The sequence below is a fragment of the Periplaneta americana genome, chromosome 15, assembly GCF_040183065.1.
Source record: "Periplaneta americana isolate PAMFEO1 chromosome 15, P.americana_PAMFEO1_priV1, whole genome shotgun sequence".
NCBI lineage: Eukaryota > Metazoa > Arthropoda > Insecta > Blattodea > Blattidae > Periplaneta > Periplaneta americana.
Window position 1 is genome coordinate 16,234,052 of NC_091131.1, and position 26,508 is coordinate 16,260,559.

General features: G+C 35.5%; 1 protein-coding gene across 1 annotated transcript in view; it reads right to left on the reverse strand.

Annotated features, from left to right (window-relative positions):
• Positions 1 to 26,508, reverse strand: part of LOC138714683 (uncharacterized) — a 68,455-nt gene that overhangs the window by 14,253 nt on the left and 27,694 nt on the right. The window contains exons 5-7 of the mRNA XM_069846745.1: positions 23,941 to 24,204; positions 18,298 to 18,600; positions 4,780 to 5,109 (exon numbers count right to left, since the gene is read on the reverse strand). Coding sequence (XP_069702846.1) covers positions 4,780 to 5,109; positions 18,298 to 18,600; positions 23,941 to 24,204 — 897 coding nt within the window. The remainder of the gene's footprint in view (positions 1 to 4,779; positions 5,110 to 18,297; positions 18,601 to 23,940; positions 24,205 to 26,508) is intronic.

A 26,508-nucleotide genomic window follows, 5' to 3' on the forward strand; every position in this document is an offset into this window, starting at 1 on the left:
CGCTTCTGCTTCCTTTTAGAGAGATAAATTGTTTTGTGCGAGATCGTGCGTATTTCCTTGTTTTCCGCACAAAACCAATCCGCAGAAAGTCTAAAATTCCACATTCAGTATTCCCAACCTAACACACATAACAATTTCCCTCTTCTTACCGCTTAAGTGACATATTGATTTTACTGCTTTAGGCTTTTAAAATATTATTTTTAGAAACGTTCAATATAGTAATAATTATAAATTAGAAACTTACCACTGCAATTTCACCTAAATTGCACTGTTAATTATTGTTTTTAAATATTTGCAAAAATTAAGTAAACTCTACAACTCCACTAAAGTTACTGCATTTGTGATGCAAGTAACATTAAGGAAGCCGTGAAAAAAACAACAAGATTCCAGATGCCGATGTTATTACTGCAATATGTTGTATAAATAATATTGTTAAAATATTGAAATGAAAAATAAATCATTACATAACCTTACCGTTTGTTTTAAGTTCGCATTTATAGACTGGGGGGAAAAAAGACAGACGTATATCACGGCCTGCTGGAGTATAGTAAATACAGAAAATATTTTAAAGCAACAATGTTGAAGATAGATATTTTTGTTTTGTAAATTTGCTGTCATTGAACAAAAACAAAGATGGAGATTTCATTGCAACAAATTAGAAATTCCTCTTTCAGGTATGTAATAAACGATCTTCGCACAAAATAATGTACGATACACGAGCGGTATGTTTTCTTTCAATTCTCGGAAATTAAAAAAGCTCAACTACGTTTCGCTTTTTCAAACTTTTCCTCATACATGAAAACTTCAAAATACCGCTCTTGTAACGCATATTAGTATTATATGAAATATTTCATAGCGTGTTTTCGGAAAGCCTTTGTTTTAATTCCCAATATACTTTGCCAATTTAAGAGAACATTGTATTACAATGATAAATGATTGAAAGAATTTAAACTTTTTCCTTTAAATATGCAGAAATTTGGTTCGAACAAATGTAACTTTTCGCTCTGCAAAGAAATATTACAATACATTTCTTCAGTGATATGTTAATTTCTTCTGTCGTACATTAAATCTTTCAGTCATTAATTTCTTCTGTCGTACATTAAATCATTCAGTCATTAATTTCTTCTGTCGTACATTAATTCAGTCATTAATTTCTTCTGTCGTACATTAATTCAGTCATTAATTCCTTCTGTCATACATTAATTCAGTCATTAATTTCTTCTGTCGTACATTAATTCAGTCATTAATTTCTTCTGTCATACATTAATTCATTCGCTCATTAGTTTCTTCTGTCGTATAGGCCTATTAATTTATTCAGTCATGCATTAATTTCTTCTGTCGTACATTCATGCATTCATTCATAAATAATATTTTATGTCGTACATTAATTCCTTCAATCCTTTCTTCTGTCGTACATTAATAAATTCATTAATTTCTTCTGTCGTACATTAATTCCTTCAATCATTTCTTTTGCCGTACATTAGTTCATTTATGCATTAATTTCTTCTGTCGTACATTAATCCGTTAAATCATACAATACTATTTTCTGTCGTACATTAATTTCTTCAGTCTTATATTAATTCTTTCAGTCTTGTATTAATTCGTTCAGTCTTACATTAATTCCTTCAGTCTTATAATATTTCCTTCAGTCTTATAATAATTCCTTCAGTCTTGTATTAATTCGTTCAGTCTTACATTAATTCCTTCAGTCTTATAATATTTCCTTCAGTCTTATAATAATTCCTTCAGTCTTCTATTAATTCTTCAGTCTTACATTAATTCCTTCAGTCTTATAATATTTCCTTCAGTCTTATAATAATTCCTTCAGTCTTATAATAATTCCTTTAGTCTTCTATTAATTCTTCAGTCTTACATTAATTCCTTCTGTCTTATATTAATTCCTTCAGTCTTACATTAATTCCTTCTGTCTTATAATATTTCCTTCAGTCTTATAATAATTCCTTCAGTCTTATAATAATTCCTTCAGTCTTCTATTAATTCTTCAGTCTTACATTAATTCCTTCAGTCTTATAATAATTCCTTCAGTCTTATAATAATTCCTTCAGTCTTATAATAATTCCTTCAGTCTTCTATTAATTCTTCAGTCTTATAATAATTCCTTCAGTCTTATAATAATTCCTTCAGTCTTATAATAATTCCTTCAGTCTTATAATAATTCCTTCAGTCTTCTATTAATTCTTCAGTCTTACATTAATTCCTTCTGTCTTATATTAATTCCTTCAGTCTTATAATATTTCCTTCAGTCTTCTATTAATTCTTCAGTCTTACATTAATTCCTTCAGTCTTATATAAATTCTTTCAGTATTATATTACAGTCTTATATTAATTCCTTTAGTCTTATAATAGTTCATTCAGTCAGTACAGCAGTGCACGACATAAGTACAGTATACGATGAAAGAGTAATGGAACGGAGAAAAATTCTCTCCGGCGCCGGGATTTGAACCCGGGTTTTCAGCTCTACGTGCTGATGCTTTATCCACTAAGCCACACCGGATACAACCCCGACGCCGGTTAGAATCGTCTCAGATTAAGCTCCAACTCTTGGGTTCCCTCTAGTGGCCGCCCTCTGCACTACCTCATAGATGTCTATGAACGCAGGACCGAAGTCCACACATGTGCTGCGGTGCACTCGATATGAGTGACTAGTTGGCCGGGATCCGGCCACTAGAGGGAACCCAAGAGTTGGAGCTTAATCTGAGACGATTCTAACCGGCGTCGGGGTTGTATCCGGTGTGGCTTAGTGGATAAAGCATCAGCACGTAGAGCTGAAAACCCGGGTTCAAATCCAGGCGTCGGAGAGAATTTTTCTCCGTTCCATTACTCTTTCATCGTATGATGACGCAGAATATCTGCATGGAAATATCATATGTACTTCGGTACATTAAAATAATATATATAAGTACAGTAGTGCACGACGTAGTACAGTATTGCACGACGTATTACAGTAGTGCTCGACGTATTACAGTAGTGGACGACGTAGTACAGTAATGCACGACGTATTACAGTAGTGGACGACGTAGTACAGTAGTGCACGACGTAGTACAGTAGTGCACGACGTAGTACAGTAGTGCACAACGTATTACAGTAGTGCACGACGTATTACAGTAGTGGACGACGTAGTAAAGTAGTGCACGACGTATTACAGTAGTGGACGACGTATTACAGTAGTGGACGACGTAGTACAGTAGTGCACGACGTAGTACAGTAGTGGACGACGTATTACAGTAGTTGACGACGTAGTACAGTAGTGCACGACGTAGTACAGTAGTGCACGACGTATTACAGTAGTGGACGACGTATTACAGTAGTGGACGACGTAGTACAGTAGTGCACGACGTATTACAGTAGTGGACGACGTATTACAGTAGTGCACGACGTATTACAGTAGTGGACGACGTAGTACAGTAGTACACGACGTAGTACAGTAGTGCACAACGTATTACAGTAGTGCACGACGTATTACAGTAGTGGACGACGTAGTACAGTAGTGCACGACGTATTACAGTAGTGGACGACGTATTACAGTAGTGGACGACGTAGTACAGTAGTGCACGACGTAGTACAGTAGTGCACGACGTATTACAGTAGTGCACGACGTAGTACAGTAGTGCACGACGTAGTACAGTAGTGGACGACGTATTACAGTACTGGACGACGTAGTACAGTAGTGCACGACGTAGTACAGTAGTGCACGACGTATTACAGTAGTGGACGACGTATTACAGTAGTGGACGACGTAGTACAGTAGTGCACGACGTAGTACAGTAGTGCACGACGTAGTACAGTAGTGCACGACGTATTACAGTAGTGGACGACGTAGTACAGTAGTGCACGACGTAGTACAGTAGTGCACGACGTATTACAGTAGTGCACGACGTATTACAGTAGTGCACGACGTATTACAGTAGTGGACGACGTATTACAGTAGTGGACGACGTAGTACAGTAGTGCACGACGTAGTACAGTAGTGCACGACGTATTACAGTAGTGGACGACGTAGTACAGTAGTGGACGACGTAGTACAGTAGTGCACGACGTAGTACAGTAGTGCACGACGTAGTACAGTAGTGCACGACGTATTACAGTAGTGGACGACGTATTACAGTAGTGGACGACGTAGTACAGTAGTGCACGACGTAGTACAGTAGTGCACGACGTATTGCAGTAGTGCACGACGTATTACAGTAGTGGACGACGTAGTACAGTAGTGCACGACGTAGTTCAGTAGTGCACGACGTATTGCAGTAGTGGACGACGTAGTACAGTAGTGCACGACGTAGTACAGTAGTGGACGACGAAGTGCAGTAGCTCACGACATAAGTGCAGTAGAGTACGAAGTATTAGAGTTATGCACGACGTAGTACAGTAGTGCACAACATATTAGAGTACCGGTAGTGCAGGGCACAGTACAGTAGCACACGACATAAGTACAGTAGTGCACGAATGTTAATTCATTCAGTCGTATATTCATTCAGTCAAATATTAATTTCTTTAGTCGTTCATTCATTCATTTATTCATTCATTCATTCGTATACTAATTCCTTCAGTCGTACATTATTTCGTATTGGCATATATAATTATTTCATTATGCGTTAATTCATCTAATCGTACGTTAATTCATTCAGCCGTGCATTGATTGACTCAATCTTACATTAACATTCATCAATGGGAACACTTTAGGTATGGAAACTTCCGCAATAAGATTACCTATAATGTGATAGCAGTATATTATATTGCAACTGTCTGGACCTTACTTACTAGCGACAGTGACATTGATGAGTACTTCCAGGTCTTCATCTGCGTTGTCCGGGTCGTTGACGTAGCAGCCCCATTGCCCCGAATCCACATACAAGTCTACCTGCGACACACTGAGGGCGCACACCCCTAGATGCAGGGAGTCTGCGAACCAGTAAAAGCGGAACGGATCTCGCTGCAGTGGCTGTTTGGGGATGCTGAAGCGAAGGTGTTCTCCAGAGGGATGTCGGAACCAACAGTACTCCAGAGGGGTGCCCGCCCGGCAAGACAGGGTCATCTGCGCACCATTCAGTACCGCCAGGTTGCCCTCCTCCGTCCAGACCCCTTGATATTCTGATAAAACACTTTAAGTCACGAATATTGCTTCTGGAAGATAATCTGTAGTAATGTCACGAGAGGTCCGAGATTTATCTAGGAAATCTCAGACCTCGAGTGACATTTATTAGGATTATTTCGTGAATAAAATAAAAATATATATATAATATATCCCTAAAATTCGATCACAAAATGTTAATAACTGTTTATTAACGAATACTTAACCTATTCAGACATTGTGAAGTTGAAATACTCGTAGATGAATATCGATTACTGCAATAAAGAAATTCGATGTTATTATTCAGTAATGCCAATTGCGAAATACAGGTTTAACAATGTTAATTACATGTACTGCACTTTCCTCTTATTATTATAACATAAATACATTTTCATTATCTGCTGAAATCATAATTTAATTTAACAGTAACAGTGGGGACAGCAATATACCAATGCTTATGAATTCACAGCGAGACATGTTGCTACAAAGTGAAGCCATCTCTGTATAGATAGGCCTAATTAAAACACAAATTTTATTACGCCATACGGAAGGCAGTTTGATCAAAGACATTATTACTATGCAAGGTCTTTGGGTTTGATATGCGATGATGTTACATAAAATTGAACGTCTATTAATTGTTTAATTTCAATACAAATGTTATAGGCTACAATTTTATAGATTATGTTACCTGTGGAAGCAGGACCAACGTCAGCTGTGTCTTATTTCGACCGTTACTTACAATGAGTGCTACACGAAAGCATTTTTTATAGCTCGACAAACTCATAATCGTTGTAATGTGTAACGGAACTAAAGCTGCATCTACACAGTTCAATATTCCAATCGAGTATGCGTGCAATCTGGGAAGAATATTGAAAGAATCGAGTTTAAAAGGTACGTTCAATTAAGATGCATGAACATTTTGTGTCTACATGGTGCGCCGTTTTGAACGTCGTCGTCACAGCATAAATATATTAATTAATATTAAATATCAAAACAGAATATATCTGACTGCCACTTTACCGGAAGAATGGAAAAATAGTGTAATTATTCCCATATATAAAACAGGAGATAAACAGAATGTTGAAAACTATAGAGGGATTAGTATCCTCAACACATGTTATAAGATATTTAGTAGGATTTTAAATGAAAAATTAAAAAAACATGCTGAAACTTTCCTTCTGGAGTGTCAAAATGGCTTTAGAAAAGGAAGATCATGTGTAGATCCATTATTTAGTATTAAACTATTGTTGGAAAAAAGAAGAGAATTTAATTTAGAAACCCATATAGCTTTTATTGATTTTGTGAAAGCTTTTGATAAAGTCCGAAGAGACCTTTTATTCGACATATTACAAGAAAAAAATATTCCAAATTTGCTATTCCAAAATATAATAGAAATCTACACGGACAGCAAAATAAGTGTCAAAATAAATAACTGTATATCCGAAAGAAAATTAGTTAATAATGGAGTTCGACAAGGTTGTCCACTATCACCAACTTTATTTAATATTTATATAAATGAAATTATTTTAAAATGGAACCAAATCTACACATCAGGAATCAAAATAACCAGTGCTCTAACATTAAATACCTTACTCTATGCCGATGATCAAGTCATAATTTCCAATTCAGAGGATAATTTACAAAGAGGATTGTATACATTAAATGAAATATTAAAAGATTTTGGGATGGAAATTTCAGCACAAAAATCAAAAGTAATGGCATTTTTAGGACAAGACCCAGTGAGAAGTAAGATAATACACAATAACCAATGCCTCGAACAAGTGCAAAATTTCAATTATCTGGGTTGTGAAATATCTTATCAAAATGAAAAAGATGTGAACAAGAAAATTACCAAATTTACACAAATTCTAGGAATAATAAACAATACATTAAAAGCTAAATTAGTACAAAAATCTACAAGAATAAAAATATATAATACACTAGCATTACCCACCCTTCTATACGGAAGCGAGATTTGGACATTAAAGAAAAAAGACATGAACAGAATCAAAGCAACGGAAATGAAATTTTTCAGGAGAACAGCAGGATATACTCTTTTAGACCGAAAAAGGAATGAAGAAATTTTAGAACAATTAGAAGTAGAGTCAGTAGAAGAAAAAATCACCAGATACAAATTCAATTGGCTAGATCATGTAAGAAGAATGGAAAATTCAAGAATCCCAAAAATTATGATGCAATATAAACCTAGAGGACATCGTCGACCAGGAAGACCGTTAAGAAGACTGCTAGATGGGGCCGAAACAGGTCTACAGAGGCCTAATTCGTGAAGGATGATGATGATGATGATGAAATATCAATCTTGAATTCATTGCTTTAAAGTTGAAAGAAAAGTTTAACCGTGTAGTTGCATCTTAATGTATTCATGATCATCAATTTACAGGGAAACAGTTGGGGACAACGACTAAACAAAAGAACGACCATGCGATAAATTGATAGCGATAAATCTAGCTGCAAAAATTATCGCAAAGTCTGACTGTGATTGGTTGGAATTCAAAATTGCATTACACTTCATTGGTCGAAAATGGAATGACGTCATATAACGAGATAGTCATGTTAATTGACGTAGTAGACTAAACAATTTCTATCTTTTCTTATAGAGAGTGATTCACAAATAATTACTCTCGCTTTAGGAATCTGTTCTCTAGGAAATTTTGAGCAAAAAATGTCCTATTAACATGGATCCGATTATCATTAGTTTGAAAGCTATTCGTAAAAACCCGAACATCATACTGTGAATCAGGTTTTGGAGTGCATCGCAATGGAAACGTTGGAATGTAAATTAAACGGAGGGTTGCACTGTGACGTGAAGTACGGGGTAGAAGAGGAAGATTATCAGCTGCGCTTATCAGGGACAGCCGTGACGAGGTACGGAATGCTACGCGCGCCATTCACATCTGTGCGACCAAGTGCATTCAAGTGGGAGGTGAGATATTTGAAAATCTACTTCCAAACTGATGTGCCGGTGCAGGTGTTACGTGCTGTCTCTTCTCACTTTATAGATCTCTTGGATATGGAACAACAAGTTTTGATGGAGAAATCGTTGCAATAAATGAAAGTCTCAGGAATCTTCTATTTCACATCAATAAATTTAGGAATGCAGTTATATTGTCAGACTCCAAAGCAGCTTTTCTATCAATAGTCTCTAAACACACACCTTCATCTCAAACAGCAGAAATAACTAAAATGCTCTCTCAATTAATATCACTCAATAAAAGAATTGTATTCCAATGGATACCATCCCATTGTGGAATCCTGGGAAACGAGAATGCGGATGCTTTAGCAAAGAAGGGCAGCACTGCTATTTACAGACCTGTTACTAAATCTACATATTACTCTGTGAAAAGATTTATTAAATCTACATACTTAGACTTCAACAAACAAAATTTGATAATACAATCTCAAGGAAAAAATGGAACTCTCTGGATCATAATCCACAGTTAATTCCCGATTTACCACGAAAATCGTCTGTAGCTGCATTTAGATTGGCAACAGACCATGATTGTTTTGCCAAACACCTGCATAGAATTGGAATATATCAGCCCCCTAACTGCCCATTATGCAACTCAAACCAAGAAATGGATTCGGAACACCTCAAAATCTGTGCTTCAGTGGCTGACAATAATAATATTTTTGAAAAATATTGGAGTGCAAGTGGTCAAATGACTTTATTGTTAAACGTCTGGCATTAGAAAAGAACAACAACATATTTAGTAGGCATTTTGAATTAATATGTATGTGTATTTTAAGTGAATAATTCTTAGTTCAGCTCAAAACCACTGCTACTTCCGTAGGATTCAATCAGCTGTAATTCTGTAACGATTGATAATCGTATTCATGTCCATATGACATTTTATGTTCTAAATGGCCCATGGAACTGATTCCAAAGCGCGGATCATTAGTCGCGAATCGTCCTGTATACAGGGTGATTCACGAGGATTTACCGTCACTTACGGAACTTATTTCCGAAGACATTCTGAGCAAAGAGTCATACAAACATGTGTCCTAATCTCAATATTTTCAAAATTACATTAATTTGAATTTGTATGTAAAATATCTTTTTTCTTTAGTTTTAAGGGTAAAAGAATATTACAAATAGGAAATATTCAGAAGTATCATTTCTTTAATTGGGTAATATTCCGAAACTAAAAATGTGTTATCAGCTGCTTTGTAAAGATTTTGCTTCAGTTTTTAACTAAAAATGATATAATTCTTACGCACTTATCACAAAAATTGTTACAAATCATACAACTTTAGGAACTTGATTCTTTACACAAATCACACTTTCAGGAATAACTCCCTGTAAAGTTAATTTGAAAATTGTCTAAATTAACTTTACAGGGAGTTATTCCTGAAAGTTTGATTTGCATAATACAGTCACTGTACGTAACAGAAAACCACAATTTAAGTCACACAGAGTTAGTGTGCACTCAATGTTGGTTGCTTGACGGTTGTCAGCCCACTTTGAGGTCTGTGGATATAGAGGGAAAAATTGGATCGGTTTCGGGTAGAGTTCCCTGGTAGCTCAGTTGGGAGAGCGTTGGTACGTTTAACCAAAGGTCCCGGGTTCGATACCCGGCCCCGGAACAGTTGATTCTTTACAGTTTAATTACACATCCTAATGTACAGTCTTGAAGAATTTACAAGAGCGGCGTGATTTGTAAAAATCGTTGTGATAAATGCATAAGAAAATGTAATTTTGGAATTAAAAATCGAAAACAAAATCTGTACGAAGCAACTATGGTATTCGCAACACATTTTTAGCATCAGAATATTAGCTAATTAAAAAAATGATACTCTTGAACAGTTCATTCTTTATCTCTAATGTTCTTTTACCTTTAAAACTCAAGAATAATGGTAGTTTACAAACAATTTCAAATTAGTGTAACTCTGAAAATATTGACATTTTTTGCTCACAATGTCTTCGGAAATAAGCTCCGTAAGGGGAAAATTATTGTAATGTTTATATCTCAGCCTGTCCGTGGAAACTGGAAATTCCAATGAAAAAGTCTTTTTCAGAAATATTTGTTTATTATTAGTCTAAGACATAGACAGATAAGGCTCTAAAATTAAATATTCTAATGTTTTATTTTCAAAATGAAAATATTTTACAAGGGCATTGAATCCAAGTGGTCTTGGCTGGGTATTGTTTTGTTTCCATGAAGTTTGCAACACTTACTCATAGATAGATCAGCTGTTAATCTGTGTTTTTCAAGGACCTATTGTTGAAAAAAAATTGAGGCTCTCCACTGTTAATTCCAGAGCTCCAGGATCGAGAAAGTTTTTACTCTGTTTTTATTTCTAGTACTTTGGGTTAATAACAATTAATCTTACAATTCAAGTGAATATCTTGACTTAGAAATGTCACAGTTGTTTCGAAACTGGGAAAATGAAGACATTAACTCCTCTGTAACATCCGTGACGTGAAAGAAATAATTATAAAATATTTACCGATTTTCTTGTGTGAACTAATTGGATGCCATGATAATTACAAAGCTTTCACATGAACACTATGAGAATGCATCTCTTTTTGCTTGAGGCAGAAACCAGAGTTTTAACACTTTTTGTTAACAAGGTGTGAAGTAAGTTCACAAATCTTGTAACATCAATCACATGCAGATATAGTATATTGCAGATATAGATATAGTATATGATTCATACTATATATTGCAAAGACACAATCGTCACAAATCTGTCACAGCCTTCACATAAATTTAAAAAAATATTCAGTACACAAGGTAGAGGATCATACCTTTATTTATTTATTTATTTATTTATTTATTTATTTATTTATTTATTATTTATTTATTTATTCATTCATTTATTTATTTAATTATTTATTTAGTTACTTATATATTACTTATTTCTTACGTACGTATTTATTTAGTTACTTATTTATTTATTTATTCATTTATTTATTCATTTATTCATTGATTTACTTATTTATTTAGTTACTTATATATTACTTACTTATTTCTTACGTACGTATTTATTTAGTTACTTATTTACTTATTTATTCATTTATTCATTTACTTATTTATTTAGTTACTTATATATTAATTACTTATTTATTACTTACGTATTTATTTAGTTACTTATTTATTTAGTTATTTACTTATTTATTTAATCATTTATTTATTTACTTATTTATTTATTTACTTATTCATTTATTTACTTATTTATTTATTTACTTATACATTTATTCATTTATTTACTTATTTATTTAGTTACTTATTTATTACCAGACATCGGATTCTAGGGCAAATGCCTATTTTGTTTCTTTAGGAGAAAAGTAAAAATAATTATTAATATTTGTGTTTCATGGAAATTGAAAGGTATTCAAAGAGTTTTATAGTGCCCTAAAATGCCCTAAAACGGTTATTAGAGCCTAATTTGTTAATATTCGCCTAAAAATGCCTAACTCACTGTAAAGTTTCGCATTTTACTCTTACTTTTTATAATTTATACATGCATTCACTGTGAAATTTAAGGCATTTAAAAAGTGGAAAGTTTGCTTCACACCGGCCATGAAACCATTGATAAAGGAAACAAAATGTTTTGAATCTCACGACACTCGCAATAGATTTCACCGAATTTAACATGTTTGGAGGCATAAATGCCGACAAAGAACCAACCTTAGTTTTGAAGCAGGCAACAATCACAACATGTGCTGCTACCGATTCAGAGATATACTATACTATAAAAATGACTGTTTTCGGTCTGAAACCGATTAGCTGTACTGCCCTTCAGAGTGTCATAAAATCACAATTTTTGGAGAAAGAGTGTTTTTGAAATATTTATGAAAAGTCGTAAAACTGCGAATTAGTAGGGTAAACCGTTACAAAATATTTAAAAGAATGGCCCTCCTAGTGTTAACACTACCAGGAAATGCAACAATAAGTGGAACTTTGTATTTTTGTCCAATTGAATCTCAATAACAACGGTTCATTTGAATGCTCGTTAACAGTTGATCTTTCCCTCACCTTATTTGTGTTGAGACGTTTTGAGCGGTAGGACGTTTTCCTGTGAAGTTTAACGCGATAATGCCGAAAAATATAAGTGCAAAATCTACATTGATCCGGCAATGGCTAACAGAATATTCAGAATTCACTTATGATGGAAAAATAATATTCTGCAAGATTTGTAGCAAACAGGTATGTAACAATAGTTGAAATATATAAATTCTATTAATTTTAATGAGTATGCCTATAATATTTATACATTGACTGAGCTATCCTGATGTATAATTCTTTTTAAGACCACTACACTTTAACCTTTTAAATTCTGATAGTTAAAGTATTTGCAGGTCATTAAAATTTTGATTGTTCGAACCCACTAACTTTGTGATAGAAATACGGCAATACAACAATTAGGATTTTATTTTAATTCAGTTTACTTTACATTTTTAGATTTCGCAAGAAAAGAAGTGCCACCTAAAGCAGCATGTGCAAGGAGCGGCTCATAAGGCTAAAGCTCAGCAGAAAAATCAACTGCAACAAACTTTACTAACACAGCCTACTTCATCCAATCTCAGCAGCAATTTCTATGCTGATTTAACCAGAGCGTTTGTTGCATTCCCTGGAATGCAATTGAAAATCCGGTTTTAAGAGAGTTTTTACAAAAATACTGCAAACAAAATATCCCATCTGAGTCGACCCTAAGAAAAAATTACTTAGACAGAATATACAATGAAACTTTAGCTTCCATTCGGGAGGATATAGGTGATTCTTACATATGGGTCTCTGTGGATGAAACCTCAGATCCTATGAATAGGTATATAGCAAATATGGTAGTAAGAAAGCTTAGTCCTGATGGACCTTCGATTCCACACCTCGTATGTGTTAAGGAACTTTCGAAAGTGAATAGCCAAGCCATTGCTTATTTTGTAAATAAAAGCCTACAGTCTTTATACTCAGGTAATATAGACGATTCTAAAGTTCTGTTGTTTTGTACTAATGCTGCCTCATACATGGTTGCTGCAGCTCCACTTCTTAAAACATTTTATCCTAACCTCACGCATGTAACCTGTCTAGCACATGGCCTTCACAGGGTTTCTGAAACAATCCGGAATGAATTTCCTCTTGTCAATTCATTTATTTCTAACACAAAAAATGTTTTTGTAAAGCCCCATCCAGGATTTCAATATTCAGAGAGAACTTTCCAGATATCCCACTCCCACCTCAGCCGGTTGTTACACGATGGAGAACCTGGATTCAGTCAGTGGTGTATTATTCTAAGTATTTTAAAGAAGTGGTCACAGTTATTGATAAATTACCTGAAGCTGATAGTGCAGCGTGTGTGAAAGCAGTGAAAGATTGTCTGAATGACTCACGAGTGAAAAACGATATTGCCTACATAACATCAAACTTTTCTTTCATACAATTAGAACGTGAAAAACAATCTCTTTATAGCCAAATAGCAATAGTAAAGGAAGCTCAAGTGAACATACATTCTGCTTTGGGCGAAACTGGGAAAAAAGTTAAAAATAAGTGGGACAACGTATTAAATAAGAATGTAGGATTTTCATTGTTGGAAAAAGTATCAAGAGTGATATCGGGGGAAAGTGTAAATGTTCCAGTAAGTATTGATGTTTCTATTGTACCTAATTTAAAATTTGCGCCTCTCACATCAGTTTCGGTTGAAAGAAGTTTTTCTGCTTTCAAAATGATTCTCAGTGACAAAAGGCAAAGGTTAACTGTGGAGAATTTAAAAAAAATTCTGGTGGTGTACTGTGCAGATAATTATAATAAAGTCTGAGCATGGAACTGAATTTCAATAACTTAAAATGAGTAATCTTGATATCAATAATCATTATTTCATTAGTTTCAATATATTAAATTTGTGCAGCTCTGTTTATAAATATAATAAAGTATTCTTTTTTAATGTTTAAACATACTTTTTTGTGCGTATTTTAGTGTATAACTAAAAATTTCAGTGAAGGAAATAAGTATGACACCTTGATGTGCCTAAAATGCCTATTTTCATTAAAATAGAGCCTAATTTTACAAATTTTGAGCTTATTTTAGGCGCCTAAAACTGCAATTTTTAGTGCCTAAAAATCCGATGTGTATTTATTACTTACTTATTTATTACTTATTTATCTAGTTACTTATTTATTTATTTACTTATTTATTTATTTATTTACTTACTTATTTATTTATTTACTTATTTATTTATTTATTCATTTATTTATCTATTCGTCCAATCTCTCACTGTCACTCACTAATTGATTTAATTATTTATTTATTATTATCTTTATTTATTTTTTATTCATTCATTTACTCACTCAGTCATTAATTTATGTATTTATTTATTTATTCATTAATTCATACATTAATTATTCTTTCATTCATTCACTCACTTATTCATTGATTTATGTATTTATTTATTTACTTATTTTATTTATTTATTTATTTATTTATTTTATTTATCATTAATTTTTATCATAATATTTATCAGCAAGTGAACAGCTTCAAACTCTTGGGGTGTACTATAAGCAGTAACATGAGCTGCAGCCAGGAAGTCAAAAGGAGGATAGCGATGGCAAAGAAAGCTTTTAATAGAAAAAAGAAGCATCTTCTGCGCACCTCTGGAGAAATAACTAAGGAAGAGACTAATGAAGTGCTTTGTGTAGAGTGTAGCATTATGTGGGACAGAAGCATGGACATTACGACGAAGTGAAGAAATGCGAATAGAAACATTTGAAATGTGGATATGGAGAAGGATGGAACGTGTGAAATGGACAGACAGAATAAGAAATGAAGCTGTGTTGGAAAGAGTGGGTGAAGGAAGAATGATGCTGAAACTGATCAGGAAGAGGAAAAGGAATTGGCTGAGAAGAAACTGCCTACTGAAGGATACACTGTAAGGAATGGTGAACGGGAGAAAAGTTCGGGGCAGAAGAAGATATCAGATGATAGACGACTTAGGGTCGTATTCATAGACGAGACTTTGGACCAAATTTGACTTTGGAAAGTACAAAGTCACCATTTTCCTATTCCCAGTCGACACTTTGAGGAAAGTAAACTTTAATCGTGACTTTACTTCGAAGTCGCCGAAAATCTAGACTTTGACTTTGACTTTCTTTCGTGGACAAAAGGAAAATGACTGATATTTGGAAAATTGTTGAATTTTCCGAGAATATTGAGGACATCTAGGAGATTATTAAAACTGCTCATGTTCCTTAGCGTATTATTATAGATTATAAATTCAAATCAAGATACAGATTTGATAAACAGTATTAAATATCCTCATGTTTCAACTCCCATTGATGAACAATCAAAGAGGATTATCTGTTCCACCAATAAATAATACAACTTATTTCATCGCGATTTTACACTATAGGTAAGGATTAATAGCTTAATATTGATTCTTACTCTTTAATTATATAGAGGATAGGTTATACTTTGGAAATTCAGTTAATTTATAATCTTTGCGGTCGTCATAATAATGTTTTCTACATATTAATTTCAGATAATTTTAAGTAGTTTCTGCAGACATGCAGGGAATAACCCAACTGTCAGCAGGATAATATATCTCTTTCATAGTCTGTCATTGGTGGAACCTTACCTTCCATATCTTCACAACAAAACTATTTTACAATGAAATAATTTCACGGCTTTCTGTGTAACTAACGTAACTGCAATAGATGTTTTATTCACAACAAAATTCTTAACAGCCAATACTATTTCAGATAAACTATAGGCCTACCATCATGTTTTGTAGTTATGAATTGTGTTATATACAAGACCGTTCGAACTGAGTTACGATTTTTTATGGCCAGGTAGAAGAACAAATTATTATCGATTGGTTTAAAGATGTAAAAATGTCAATTTTTGTACTTACGTTAGTTTCACAATAAGCCCTAGAATAATATTATTGTTATGTAAAGCTGCAGTAACGGTTAACAATTGCTTAACTTATACCGATGTTCAATTGTTTCATTGATTTGAGACTCAAAAGATGGCTTTGATTGTGGCAATGCCTACTCTATTTCAACTATCTGTTAATTTAATTCGTTTAGAAGGCAGTGATTGTGATTGCCAACATTAGACCAAGATTGTCAAATCTCGACTTACCAAAGCCAAAGTCAAAGTCTTTGAAGTATTGTCTATGAATAGGACTTTTAACAAAGTTGAACTTTACTACGAAAGTCGACTTTGGAAAGTCTTCATCCAAAGTCTCGCTTATGAATATGAGGAGACAGCGAGGAAGGCAGAAAACAGGAAAGACTGGAGAATGCTGGGTTTACAGTAAAAGACCTTCCCTTGTGCAGAACACTGAATGTATGAATATTATCTACAAAAACAGAAGTTGAAGTATTTTGCAATTCATTTTGCGTAATTTTCAGAAAAGTCCATGAATATGTTTATTTCGTAGCCATCCCATTTTTCCAACATCAATTGAAACCGGACTTTCAGTCAAATTTATATAACAAATTGCACCATTTGTTTTAACTAAGCTAATATTAATTTTGAACACTTAATTTCTTTCAGCGATCTCAGACATTCGATTCACGCCATGTTAAATAAACTTCTACAACATCACTACTGGATTGAATAATCATCCGTAAGTTTCATTTAATACATTACAAATACTAAAATTAAATCCATCAGTTTCAAAATTAGATTAACTACCTACGACTTTGATTATTTTCAGCGTAACATGAACAACAACAGAACATACGCCGATCATCTAATTAACTATAAACAATTTAAACCCAACATATTGGCATAAATAATAACACCAAGATCTGCAAAATATAGGCAGTTATAACAGGCTAGAATCTTACATCATGATATGGAAAAGTGAATACCTTGTAACAAACATTGTAATTTGCAAATCCTCACATGCATAGGAAAGCATTGAATAGAGTTAGCTCATTTTTATATTTTAATCTCACTTTTAGTCTCCTATCATTACATCGCTCATAATATTGTTCACATGTGATGACTTGCAAAAAAAATATCCATGATAATATAAGTATATTTTAATTGTTGACAGTTGGGGTATCCACAATTGAACATTATAAAACTAATTCATATAATTTTAATAGGGTTTATCCCCATATGATAGTAAACATGTATTGTATGTGTAGATTGTGTAGATAATACTGAGAGTATTGATATTGTAAAATAATAATAATAATAATAATAATAATAATAATAATGATGATATATTTAACCTGGCAGAGTTAAGGCCATACGGCCTTCTCTAACACTCAACCAGGAGTAAAAACTGCGTTACAAAAACACTACAAATTTACAAAGTACACACAAAACTGAATAAGATAATAATAATCAAATGTAAATAACAAGTAAGAAGAAATCAGACATAATATATAACATAGAGAAGGAAAGAAAAAAGCATAATAAAATGTGAACAGCAGGTCAAAATAAATGAGGCCTACAAAGTATAAAAAAATAAGACAATTATTGATAATAATAATAATAATAATAATAATAATAGTAATGATAATAATAATAATAAAATAATAATAACAGGCCTAATAGTAATAATAATACTAATAGTAGTAATAAAATAGTGCAGTACAAAGCATACAATGAATACGATATTTTTAAGTATACACAGTAAGGAAAATTATGATTATATATAGCTCAACTTATCGCATTATAGATATACCATTATCGGAAAATATGAAAACAAAAATATAAAATAAGTTAAATATCACTAGAACATAAAAAAATGTGAATACGTGGAAACATGCAATACAACACTTGTCATAATAGTAAGTTAGTTTGGCAACTCGTCATAAGATAATTTTCTAACTTGGATTTGAAAGAATTCAATGTTCGGCAGCCCTTGACTTCAGGCGGCAGAGAGTTCCAGTGATGAGAGGTAGCAACAGTGAAAGATGAGGAATACAGAGATGATGTGTGAAGTGGAATTTCTAGCGTGTTATCGCGTTGTGATCGAGTATTAATATTATGATAGCGAGAGAGAGTATGAAAACGAGCGAATAAATAATAGGGGGATGAAGTGTGCATAATTCGATAGAGGAGAGAAAGTGAAATGACAGTTTGTATCTGATGATGCTGACATGCTCAACGAAAACGTTCATACATCACACAATTTATTATGTAAAGGTTAACACCTAACAAAATATATAAAGTAGTAAAGCCAACGACTGAAAAAATAAATTTCTAACAGAAGTTGAAATGTTTACCTACCGTCTGTGGCGGACACGTTGAGCAGGCTGAAGCTCTGCACCGCGCCATGCAGCAGCGAGCAGTTCCACCAGCCCCGGTCCACCTGCTGCACCTGCTGTATGCTCAGCCCGCAGTCTCCGTTGGCGAGGCCGCTTCCGAAGTAGGTGTAGTGCGCGTTGCCTATGCCTTCGTCAGGCAGGATGACCTCGCCGTCGGGGCGCGTGAAGCGGCAGTCCTGCACGGCGGCGCTGGGCGTCAGGCTGCACAGCAGGTCCAGGCCGCCCGTGAACCGCGTCGAGTCCGTCACGCTGACCGACAGAGCCTCTGCAACACAGTCATCCACGTTTTGTACGCCGCTTTCCTTCTTTTGACGTCTGGTTGAAACCAAAACGAGACAAGGAGCTCGGCTCAAAACTCTGGGCCGATTACTTGTTTGGGCTTAATTCAGAGATTTTCCCAGTTATAAGGCGAATGCCAAGTCCTTGAGCTCATATTTTCGTCATTTTTTAAGGTGATACGGTACTGACAATAATAATAATAATTTATTTATTTAATCTGGCAGAGCTAAGGCCAGTAGGCCTTCTCTTCCGCCCAGCCAGACTCTAATTCTAATTAAATACAATTGCTTACATAGTTATTACATTAATATCTAGACCATAAAACAACATGAAAGTAAATAATGAAAATTGGATAACTAATGTTAGTGTGACAATAATAAACATTGGTAAGAAATAGTTATAATAATAATGATAATAATAATAATAATAGTAATAATAATAATAGTAGTAATAATAATAGTAGTAATAATAATAATAGTAATAATAATAATGAGATAATTTAGATATTTATCTGTGATATATATATAACCATTAAACATTGAGAAACCTGAAACAGCTATTATTGTTAGAAAAATATTTCGTTAGCCTATTCTTAAATTGGTTTGATGTCTGACAGTCCCTGACATTACTCGGTAGGGAATTCCAAAGCCGAGGAACAGCCACAGTGAAAGAAGATGAATATGAGGATGTTCGGTGGGAGGGAATGGATAATATTGAGGAGTGTTGTGATCGTGTGTCTAGGTTATGATGGGTGGATAAATTTTGAAAACGAGACGCAAGATAGACAGGAGTGGAGAAATGCAATATGTGAAAGAGAAGGGAAAAACAGTGGATTTTCCTACGATCTTCTAGACGGAGCCAGGACATCATTTCGAGGGATGGTGTTACGTGATCAGCCCGGCGAATATTGCAGACGAAACGGACGCACATATTATGAACACGTTGTAGTCTCTGCGCCGAAGTAACGCTTAGGTCAGTAAACAGAATATCACAGTGATCGAAGTGGGGCATCACGACTGTTTGCACTAACATTTTTTTTTTCATGAAAAAGGGTAGAAAATTCTTCAATCGTCTAAACGAGTGGATTAATGAGAATACTTTTTTGCAGGTTTCTGCAACTTGAATGTTCCAATTTAAACTTTTATCCATATAAATACCTAGATTCTTTACTTATTCACTGAACGGAATTTCGGTGCCGTGTATTTTAATCGGGGACAGTAAAAGAAGATGAATATGAGGATGTTCGGTGGGAGGGAATGGATAATATTGAGGAGTGTTGTGATCGTGTGTCTAGGTTATGATGGATGGATAAATTTTGAAAACGAGACGCATGATAGACAGGCGTGGAGAAATGCAATATGTGAAGGAGAAGGGACAAGGCAAGGGTTTCGGCTCGAACAGAAATTTCGTATCCAAAATGTGTATACAGGCCCACCTTTACATCTCTGTAAAGCTCACAAAAGCATTCGTTTGTGTAATATGTGGTTTGTCTGATAGAGCACTGTACAAGTTGAGGGGTGGGGAGAGCACTGCACAAGTTAAGGGGATGGGACACCTTACCCGTAAGCCTAGCCTAGCCTAGAAGCTAGTGCGAGTGGTAAAATGTCTGAAGCCCATTTAAAAACATTTCTCTCCAACGTTCTATCCGAAAATATTGCAGCTAATCTAAAATGTACACTGTTGTGTGAGTCATTGAATGCGCACAAGGACACGACTTTAATAAATGAATCATTCCAAGACTAGGACATGGAATGTATGATCATGCCTTACTTACTTACTCACTTACTTACTTACTTACTTACTTACTTACTTACTTACTTACTTATTGGCTTTTAAGGAACCCGGAGGTTCATTGCCGCCCTCACATAAGCCCGCCATTGATCCCTATCCTGAGCAAGATTAATCCAGTCTCTACCATCATATCCCACCTCCCTCAAATCCATTTTAATATTATCTTCCCATCTACGTCTCGGTCTTCCCAAAGGTCTTTTTCCCGCCGGCCTCCCAACTAACACTCTATATGCATTTCTGGATTCGCCCATACGTGCTACATGCCCTGCCCATCTCAAGCGTCTGGATTTAATGTTCCTAATTATGTCAGGTGAAGAATACAATGCGTGCAGATCTGCGTTGTGTAACTTTCTCCATTCTCCTGTAACTTCATCCCTCGTATGATCATGCCGCCTAAAAAAACTAAATATATCCAGCCTCTGAATATCTATTTCCTTAGACAATATTATGCTCGGAGGATAACAGATTGCATAAGGACTCTTGCTGAGAATCCAGAACTTAACTTGGGAAATCGAGTGTTTATAATGAAAATGCACTCTGTTATTCATAACTAGTTGTCTGCTCCAGTGTACCGCCCTATGCTTCAGAATTCCTGGCAGCTTGTTACGTGAATCCTGAACAAGTCTTGGACTTCAAAAATGTAATTCAGGTGGTAATTGTTTTTTCAGCACTGGAGTGTGGTTCAGAAGATTGTTCAGGTGTTGCTTCTGCGTGTTGTGCTTATTGCTCTGCTCCATGCTGTTTCATGCATTTTATAGAGAATCCTCATGTACATTTTTAAAGGAATGTATTGACCAATACCAACCAGACGGAGAGTTACACAAATGAATGCTTTTACGGTCTTCACATCACCATTGTGAGGTAAGTCTCTGTACAAATTTTTAACCAAAAATTCCTGTTCGAGCCAAAACCCTTCCCTTGTGAGTTTTTGTAATTTATACATTTTATCTTCTTGAAAATTTTGTATGTAGGCATGTTTATGTAATTTAAAATTCATAAATTTCGGATGAAAATTGTAGAAGATTTAAAACTCACATAAGTGTTCTCTTAAGAAACCGCAGATTATTAACACCATATTTAAACAATGAAGAAAATTACCAAAACTAACACTCTGCAACTCTCCCCTAAAAAAAATACGTCTAAATGAAATGAAATATTTTGAAGTGAATCAAATCTAGATTTAAACAACTCGAATGTTTATTTAATTTTGGGATTTATTTTATTTGAACAATTTGAACTAACTTTACAAAATGCCTTAATGTGAGCCTTCCTATATTTCAAATCTATTTTCGAGTCTCACAGCTTGTATTGACAGCTGCGATTCTGTTGTTCACTTCACAAGGAGGCGTGAACGTAACTATCTACATAGTATTAGGGAACATTTTACTCTATAATTGAAATCTATTTTGAAAGTTAGACTTTCTAAAACAGTTATATTACCGGTTGTTCTTTATGGTTGTGAAACTTGGACTCTCACTTTGAGAGAGGAAAATAGGTTAAGGGTGTTTGAAAATGAGGTGTTCAGGAAAATATTTGGGGCTAAGAGAGATGAAGTTACAGGAGAATGGAGAAAGTTACACAACACAGAACTGCACGCATTGTATAATTAGGAACATTAAATCCAGACGTTTGAGATGGGCAGGGCATGTAGCACGTATGGGCGAATCCAGAAATGCATATAGAGTGTTAGTTGGGAGGCCGGAGGGAATAAGACCTTTGGGGAGGCCGAGACGTAGATGGGAACATAATATTAAAATGGATTTGAGGGAGGTGGGATATGATGATAGAGACTGGATTGATCTTGCTCAGGATAGGGACCAATGGCGGGCTTATGTGAGGGCGGCAATGAACCTCCGGATTTCTTAAAAGCCAGTAAGTAAGTAAGTAAATAAGTAAGGCGATGTGGACGTGACTACTGGGTGTTCATTTCAAAGTGTGTCATGACGTCACTGTTGATGAGTCAGCGATTTGAAGCGAGTTTCAGCTTTTATGTCAGAGAAGTTGCCTATTATTCAAGGCGTTCGATCTGAACTTGAGAACGTGTACGGTATAACTTGAACGTCGTAGCAACAGATGGCGGTCTGTACTGTCAGTGTGCTACCATAACCTCTTTCGAACTGTGTTTTGCGCGGGCAAGTCGTACGCAGGGTATTTGTTATCATCGGTTGCGTACGGCAACATTCCACAATACAAATCAAATGCTCCGTGTCCATGTTGACCGTCGAAATTAATGTCAACAAATAGGTAAGTAATCGTCTTAACCCTCTCTCGATAGCTCGACAGTAAGAAAAAAAAAATTCACCTCAGTACATGTTTCGAAACAGTTCACATTCCTGCCACTACCGCCGTTACCGTACGTATCGGTAAGTACTATTTAGAATGAACGCCGTACTTTCGAGGCAACTTCTCTGGCACATAGGTAATACACCTCTGCGGAAGTGTAGGAAGATTGAATTCTCTAGGCTCATCGACTAGCCACATGACGGCATACAGCGAGCCATGACACACTTTGAAATGAACACACAGTATGTATTAGTATTATGCAACACTTTACACTATACAGTAGAACTTGGTTATAGCGACCTCGTTTTGTGCGACACCTCGCCTATAACGTCAAATATTCTGTGGTCCCAACAAATTCCCCATAAGACATATGCTTTCCTACCTTGCTTAATACAACAAACGCACATGCGTCTACCTCGCATATGTCATTTTCAACCTCAGTTTGGAATAAGATTTTCTAAGAACCAAAGTATTTTAAGAAATATTTTGTTGAAATCTGACCCTGACAAATTATTTACAGTCTCCTTCTGTCATAGACCTCTGGAATACAGGCGGATTCCCCACCCCATTGTAACCTGCTCGAATTCATACGGTATTAGATCAGTTTCGACAGGAAGTTTTCACTACGTACACGCATTTTAACTCAGTATGGCCACTAAAAGAAGTGAGTGACGCTTTAGAAGTCATTAGAATTATGAACATGTTCTATGAAGCTAGGGAAGGGAGCAGTGAAATTGCAACTGAAACTATGAACATAGAACGTAATTTAGCCCTAGAAAGTGTGTATTGGGCGAGTAGGAGACAACAGGGTAAAATGACTGATTACTTCACTTCTAAGTAAAGTAGTTTGGTGAGCACTGAACAAACTGTTTTAATGCAGAATACTCTATTTATAATTGTAGACCTACGTGTATTTTATTATGTTCATTGTAGGCTTAAAAATCAATACATAAATCTAAAATAAGTCTAATTAATTTTGTTATTTTTCATTTTCCACCTCACTAGATTGATAATGTGAATCTCGGTTACTACGACACTCGTTTATAACAACATAATTTTTAAGGTCCCTTGGATGTCGTTATAACCAAGTTCTACTGTATTTGAAATTTAAGTTTGCTTCTTATAATTTGTATAGACAGCTGCGTTTTGGGGGCGCCTTTTCTTTACCCCTTTATTTAACCGTTTACACATGTATAAAAAGCTGTTCCGCCCGGCGTTGTGTTGCTGCCGGGCACACCTGATAATGTCTCACCTCTCGTCACCGTGACATCCTGCTGGAACTCGTCCTCCGTCACCTTGCCGGTCATGCCGACTATCAGCTTCCAGCCACCCTCGTCGGCCTCCGTTACTGGGTACCGCGTGAAGTCGCAGGAATCGGCCGACGTAGCCACCAGCTCGTCCCCCGGACTCCTCACCTCGCAGTACCTCATGTTGCTGCGCCTCAGACCCAGGGTACCCGCGCCATCGGCCAGCCACAGCAGAGGTGCGAGAGGCTCCACGGCGATGTCGGTCAGGGCTGCGGGAAAAACAGTGACTTGAGCCTTTAAATTACCGCGTGTTAGTACACTCTGTATACTGGAAGACTCTCACATCCCTGGAGGACTGGTCCATCCATCCTGAGAGAATTATAGTGAAAGGAAGTGCAGTGAGCTACAGATCTAGTTCAGTAAGTTTTAACTGTCCGAGAGGTGCGTGAGATTTATAGTTAAAGTAAGTGAGTTACAGTGAGTGCTCAGTTAGTAGTAATGTAAGTACCGTGAGTTATATAGAGTTTATGTAGTGAAAGTGCGGTGAGCTACAGACCCAGTTCAGTAAGTTTTAACTGTCTGAGAGGTGCGTGAGATTTATAGTTGAAGTAAGTGAGTTACAGTGAGTGCTCAGTTAGTAGTAATGTAAGTACCATGAGTTATATAGAGTTTATGTAGTGAAAGTGCGGTGAGCTACAGATCTAGTTAAGTAAGTTTTAACTGTCCGAGAGGTGCGTGAGATTTATAGTTAAAGTAAGTGAGTTACAGTGAGTGCTCAGTTAGTAGTAATGTAAGTACCGTGAGTTATATAGAGTTTATGTAGTGAAAGTGCGGTGAGCTACAGACCCAGTTCAGTAAGTTTTAACTGTCCGAGAGGTGCGTGAGATTTATAGTTAAAGTAAGTGAGTTACAGTGTGCTCAGTTAGTAGTAATGTAAGTACCGTGAGTTATATAGAGTTTATGTAGTGAAAGTGCGGTGAGCTACAGATCTAGTTCAGTAAGTTTTAACTGTCCGAGAGGTGCGTGAGATTTATAGTTAAAGTAAGTGAGTTACAGTGAGTGCTCAGTTAGTAGTAATGTAAGTACCGTGAGTTATATAGAGTTTATATAGTGAAAGTGCGGTGAGCTACAGATCTAGTTCAGTAAGTTTTAACTGTCCGAGAGGTGCGTGAGATTTATAGTTAAAGTAAGTGAGTGACAGTGAGTGCTCAGTTAGTAGTAATGTAAGTACCGTGAGTTATATAGAGTTTATATAGTGAAAGTGCGGTGAGCTACAGATCTAGTTCAGTAAGTTTTAACTGTCCGAGAGGTGCGTGAGATTTATAGTTAAAGTAAGTGAGTTACAGTGAGTGCTCAGTTAGTAGTAATGTAAGTACCGTGAGTTATATAGAGTTTATATAGTGAAAGTGCGGTGAGCTACAGATCTAGTTCAGTAAGTTTTAACTGTCCGAGAGGTGCGTGAGATTTATAGTTAAAGTAAGTGAGTTACAGTGAGTGCTCAGTTAGTAGTAATGTAAGTACTGTGAGTTATATAGAGTTTATGTAGTGAAAGTGCGGTGAGCTACAGACCCAGTTCAGTAAGTTTTAACTGTCCGAGAGGTGCGTGAGATTTATAGTTAAAGTAAGTGAGTGACAGTGAGTGCTCAGTTAGTAGTAATGTAAGTACCGTGAGTTATATAGAGTTTATGTAGTGAAAGTGCGGTGAGCTACAGACCCAGTTCAGTAAGTTTTAACTGTCCGAGAGGTGCGTGAGATTTATAGTTAAAGTAAGTGAGTTACAGTGAGTGCTCAGTTAGTAGTAATGTAAGTACCGTGAGTTAAATAGAGTTTATATAGTGAAAGTGCGGTGAGCTACAGATCTAGTTCAGTAAGTTTTAACTGTCCGAGAGGTGCGTGAGATTTATAGTTGAAGTAAGTGAGTTACAGTGAGTGCTCAGTTAGTAGTAATGTAAGTACCGTGAGTTATATAGAGTTTATGTAGTGAAAGTGCGGTGAGCTACAGATCCAGTTCAGTAAGTTTTAGTGATGAGTGTAATAAATGTGTAGTGATTAGAGAATGTACAGAGGATGTTGAAATCTTAGTAGTGAAAAATGTATGTATCAGTATAACCTTCTACACCTCTGATTGAGGTTCTGGCTGATATGTACGTCTATTAATTATCATACAGTACATCTCACTTGACGATGTGTCAGTGGAAGAACAATAATTGTTTGTATACATCTGAAGTCTGATTAGTGTAATATATATACCTAATCGGCGATGTATGCAATGGAGGGGGGAAAGGAACTGGCCACCCTACTCCATTAACGTCTGGTCTAGTTGCTTCATGAATGATGCCTTATTGGTGTCAATCAGTTTTCGGGATGCTCACTAAACATACATACCTACATGTTGCATTATTAGGAGTTATTTTATTTATTATCCTTTATGCTATATTGCGGGTTGCTTCGGTCCATTGCTGCAAAGGGGCAATGACATGTTGCGGGTTGCATTGGTACGCTCCCCACTAAGAAGCTAAATGCACGTAAAATGCTACAGAAAGCTAACGGACATTTTTTTCTGATTGCAAGTT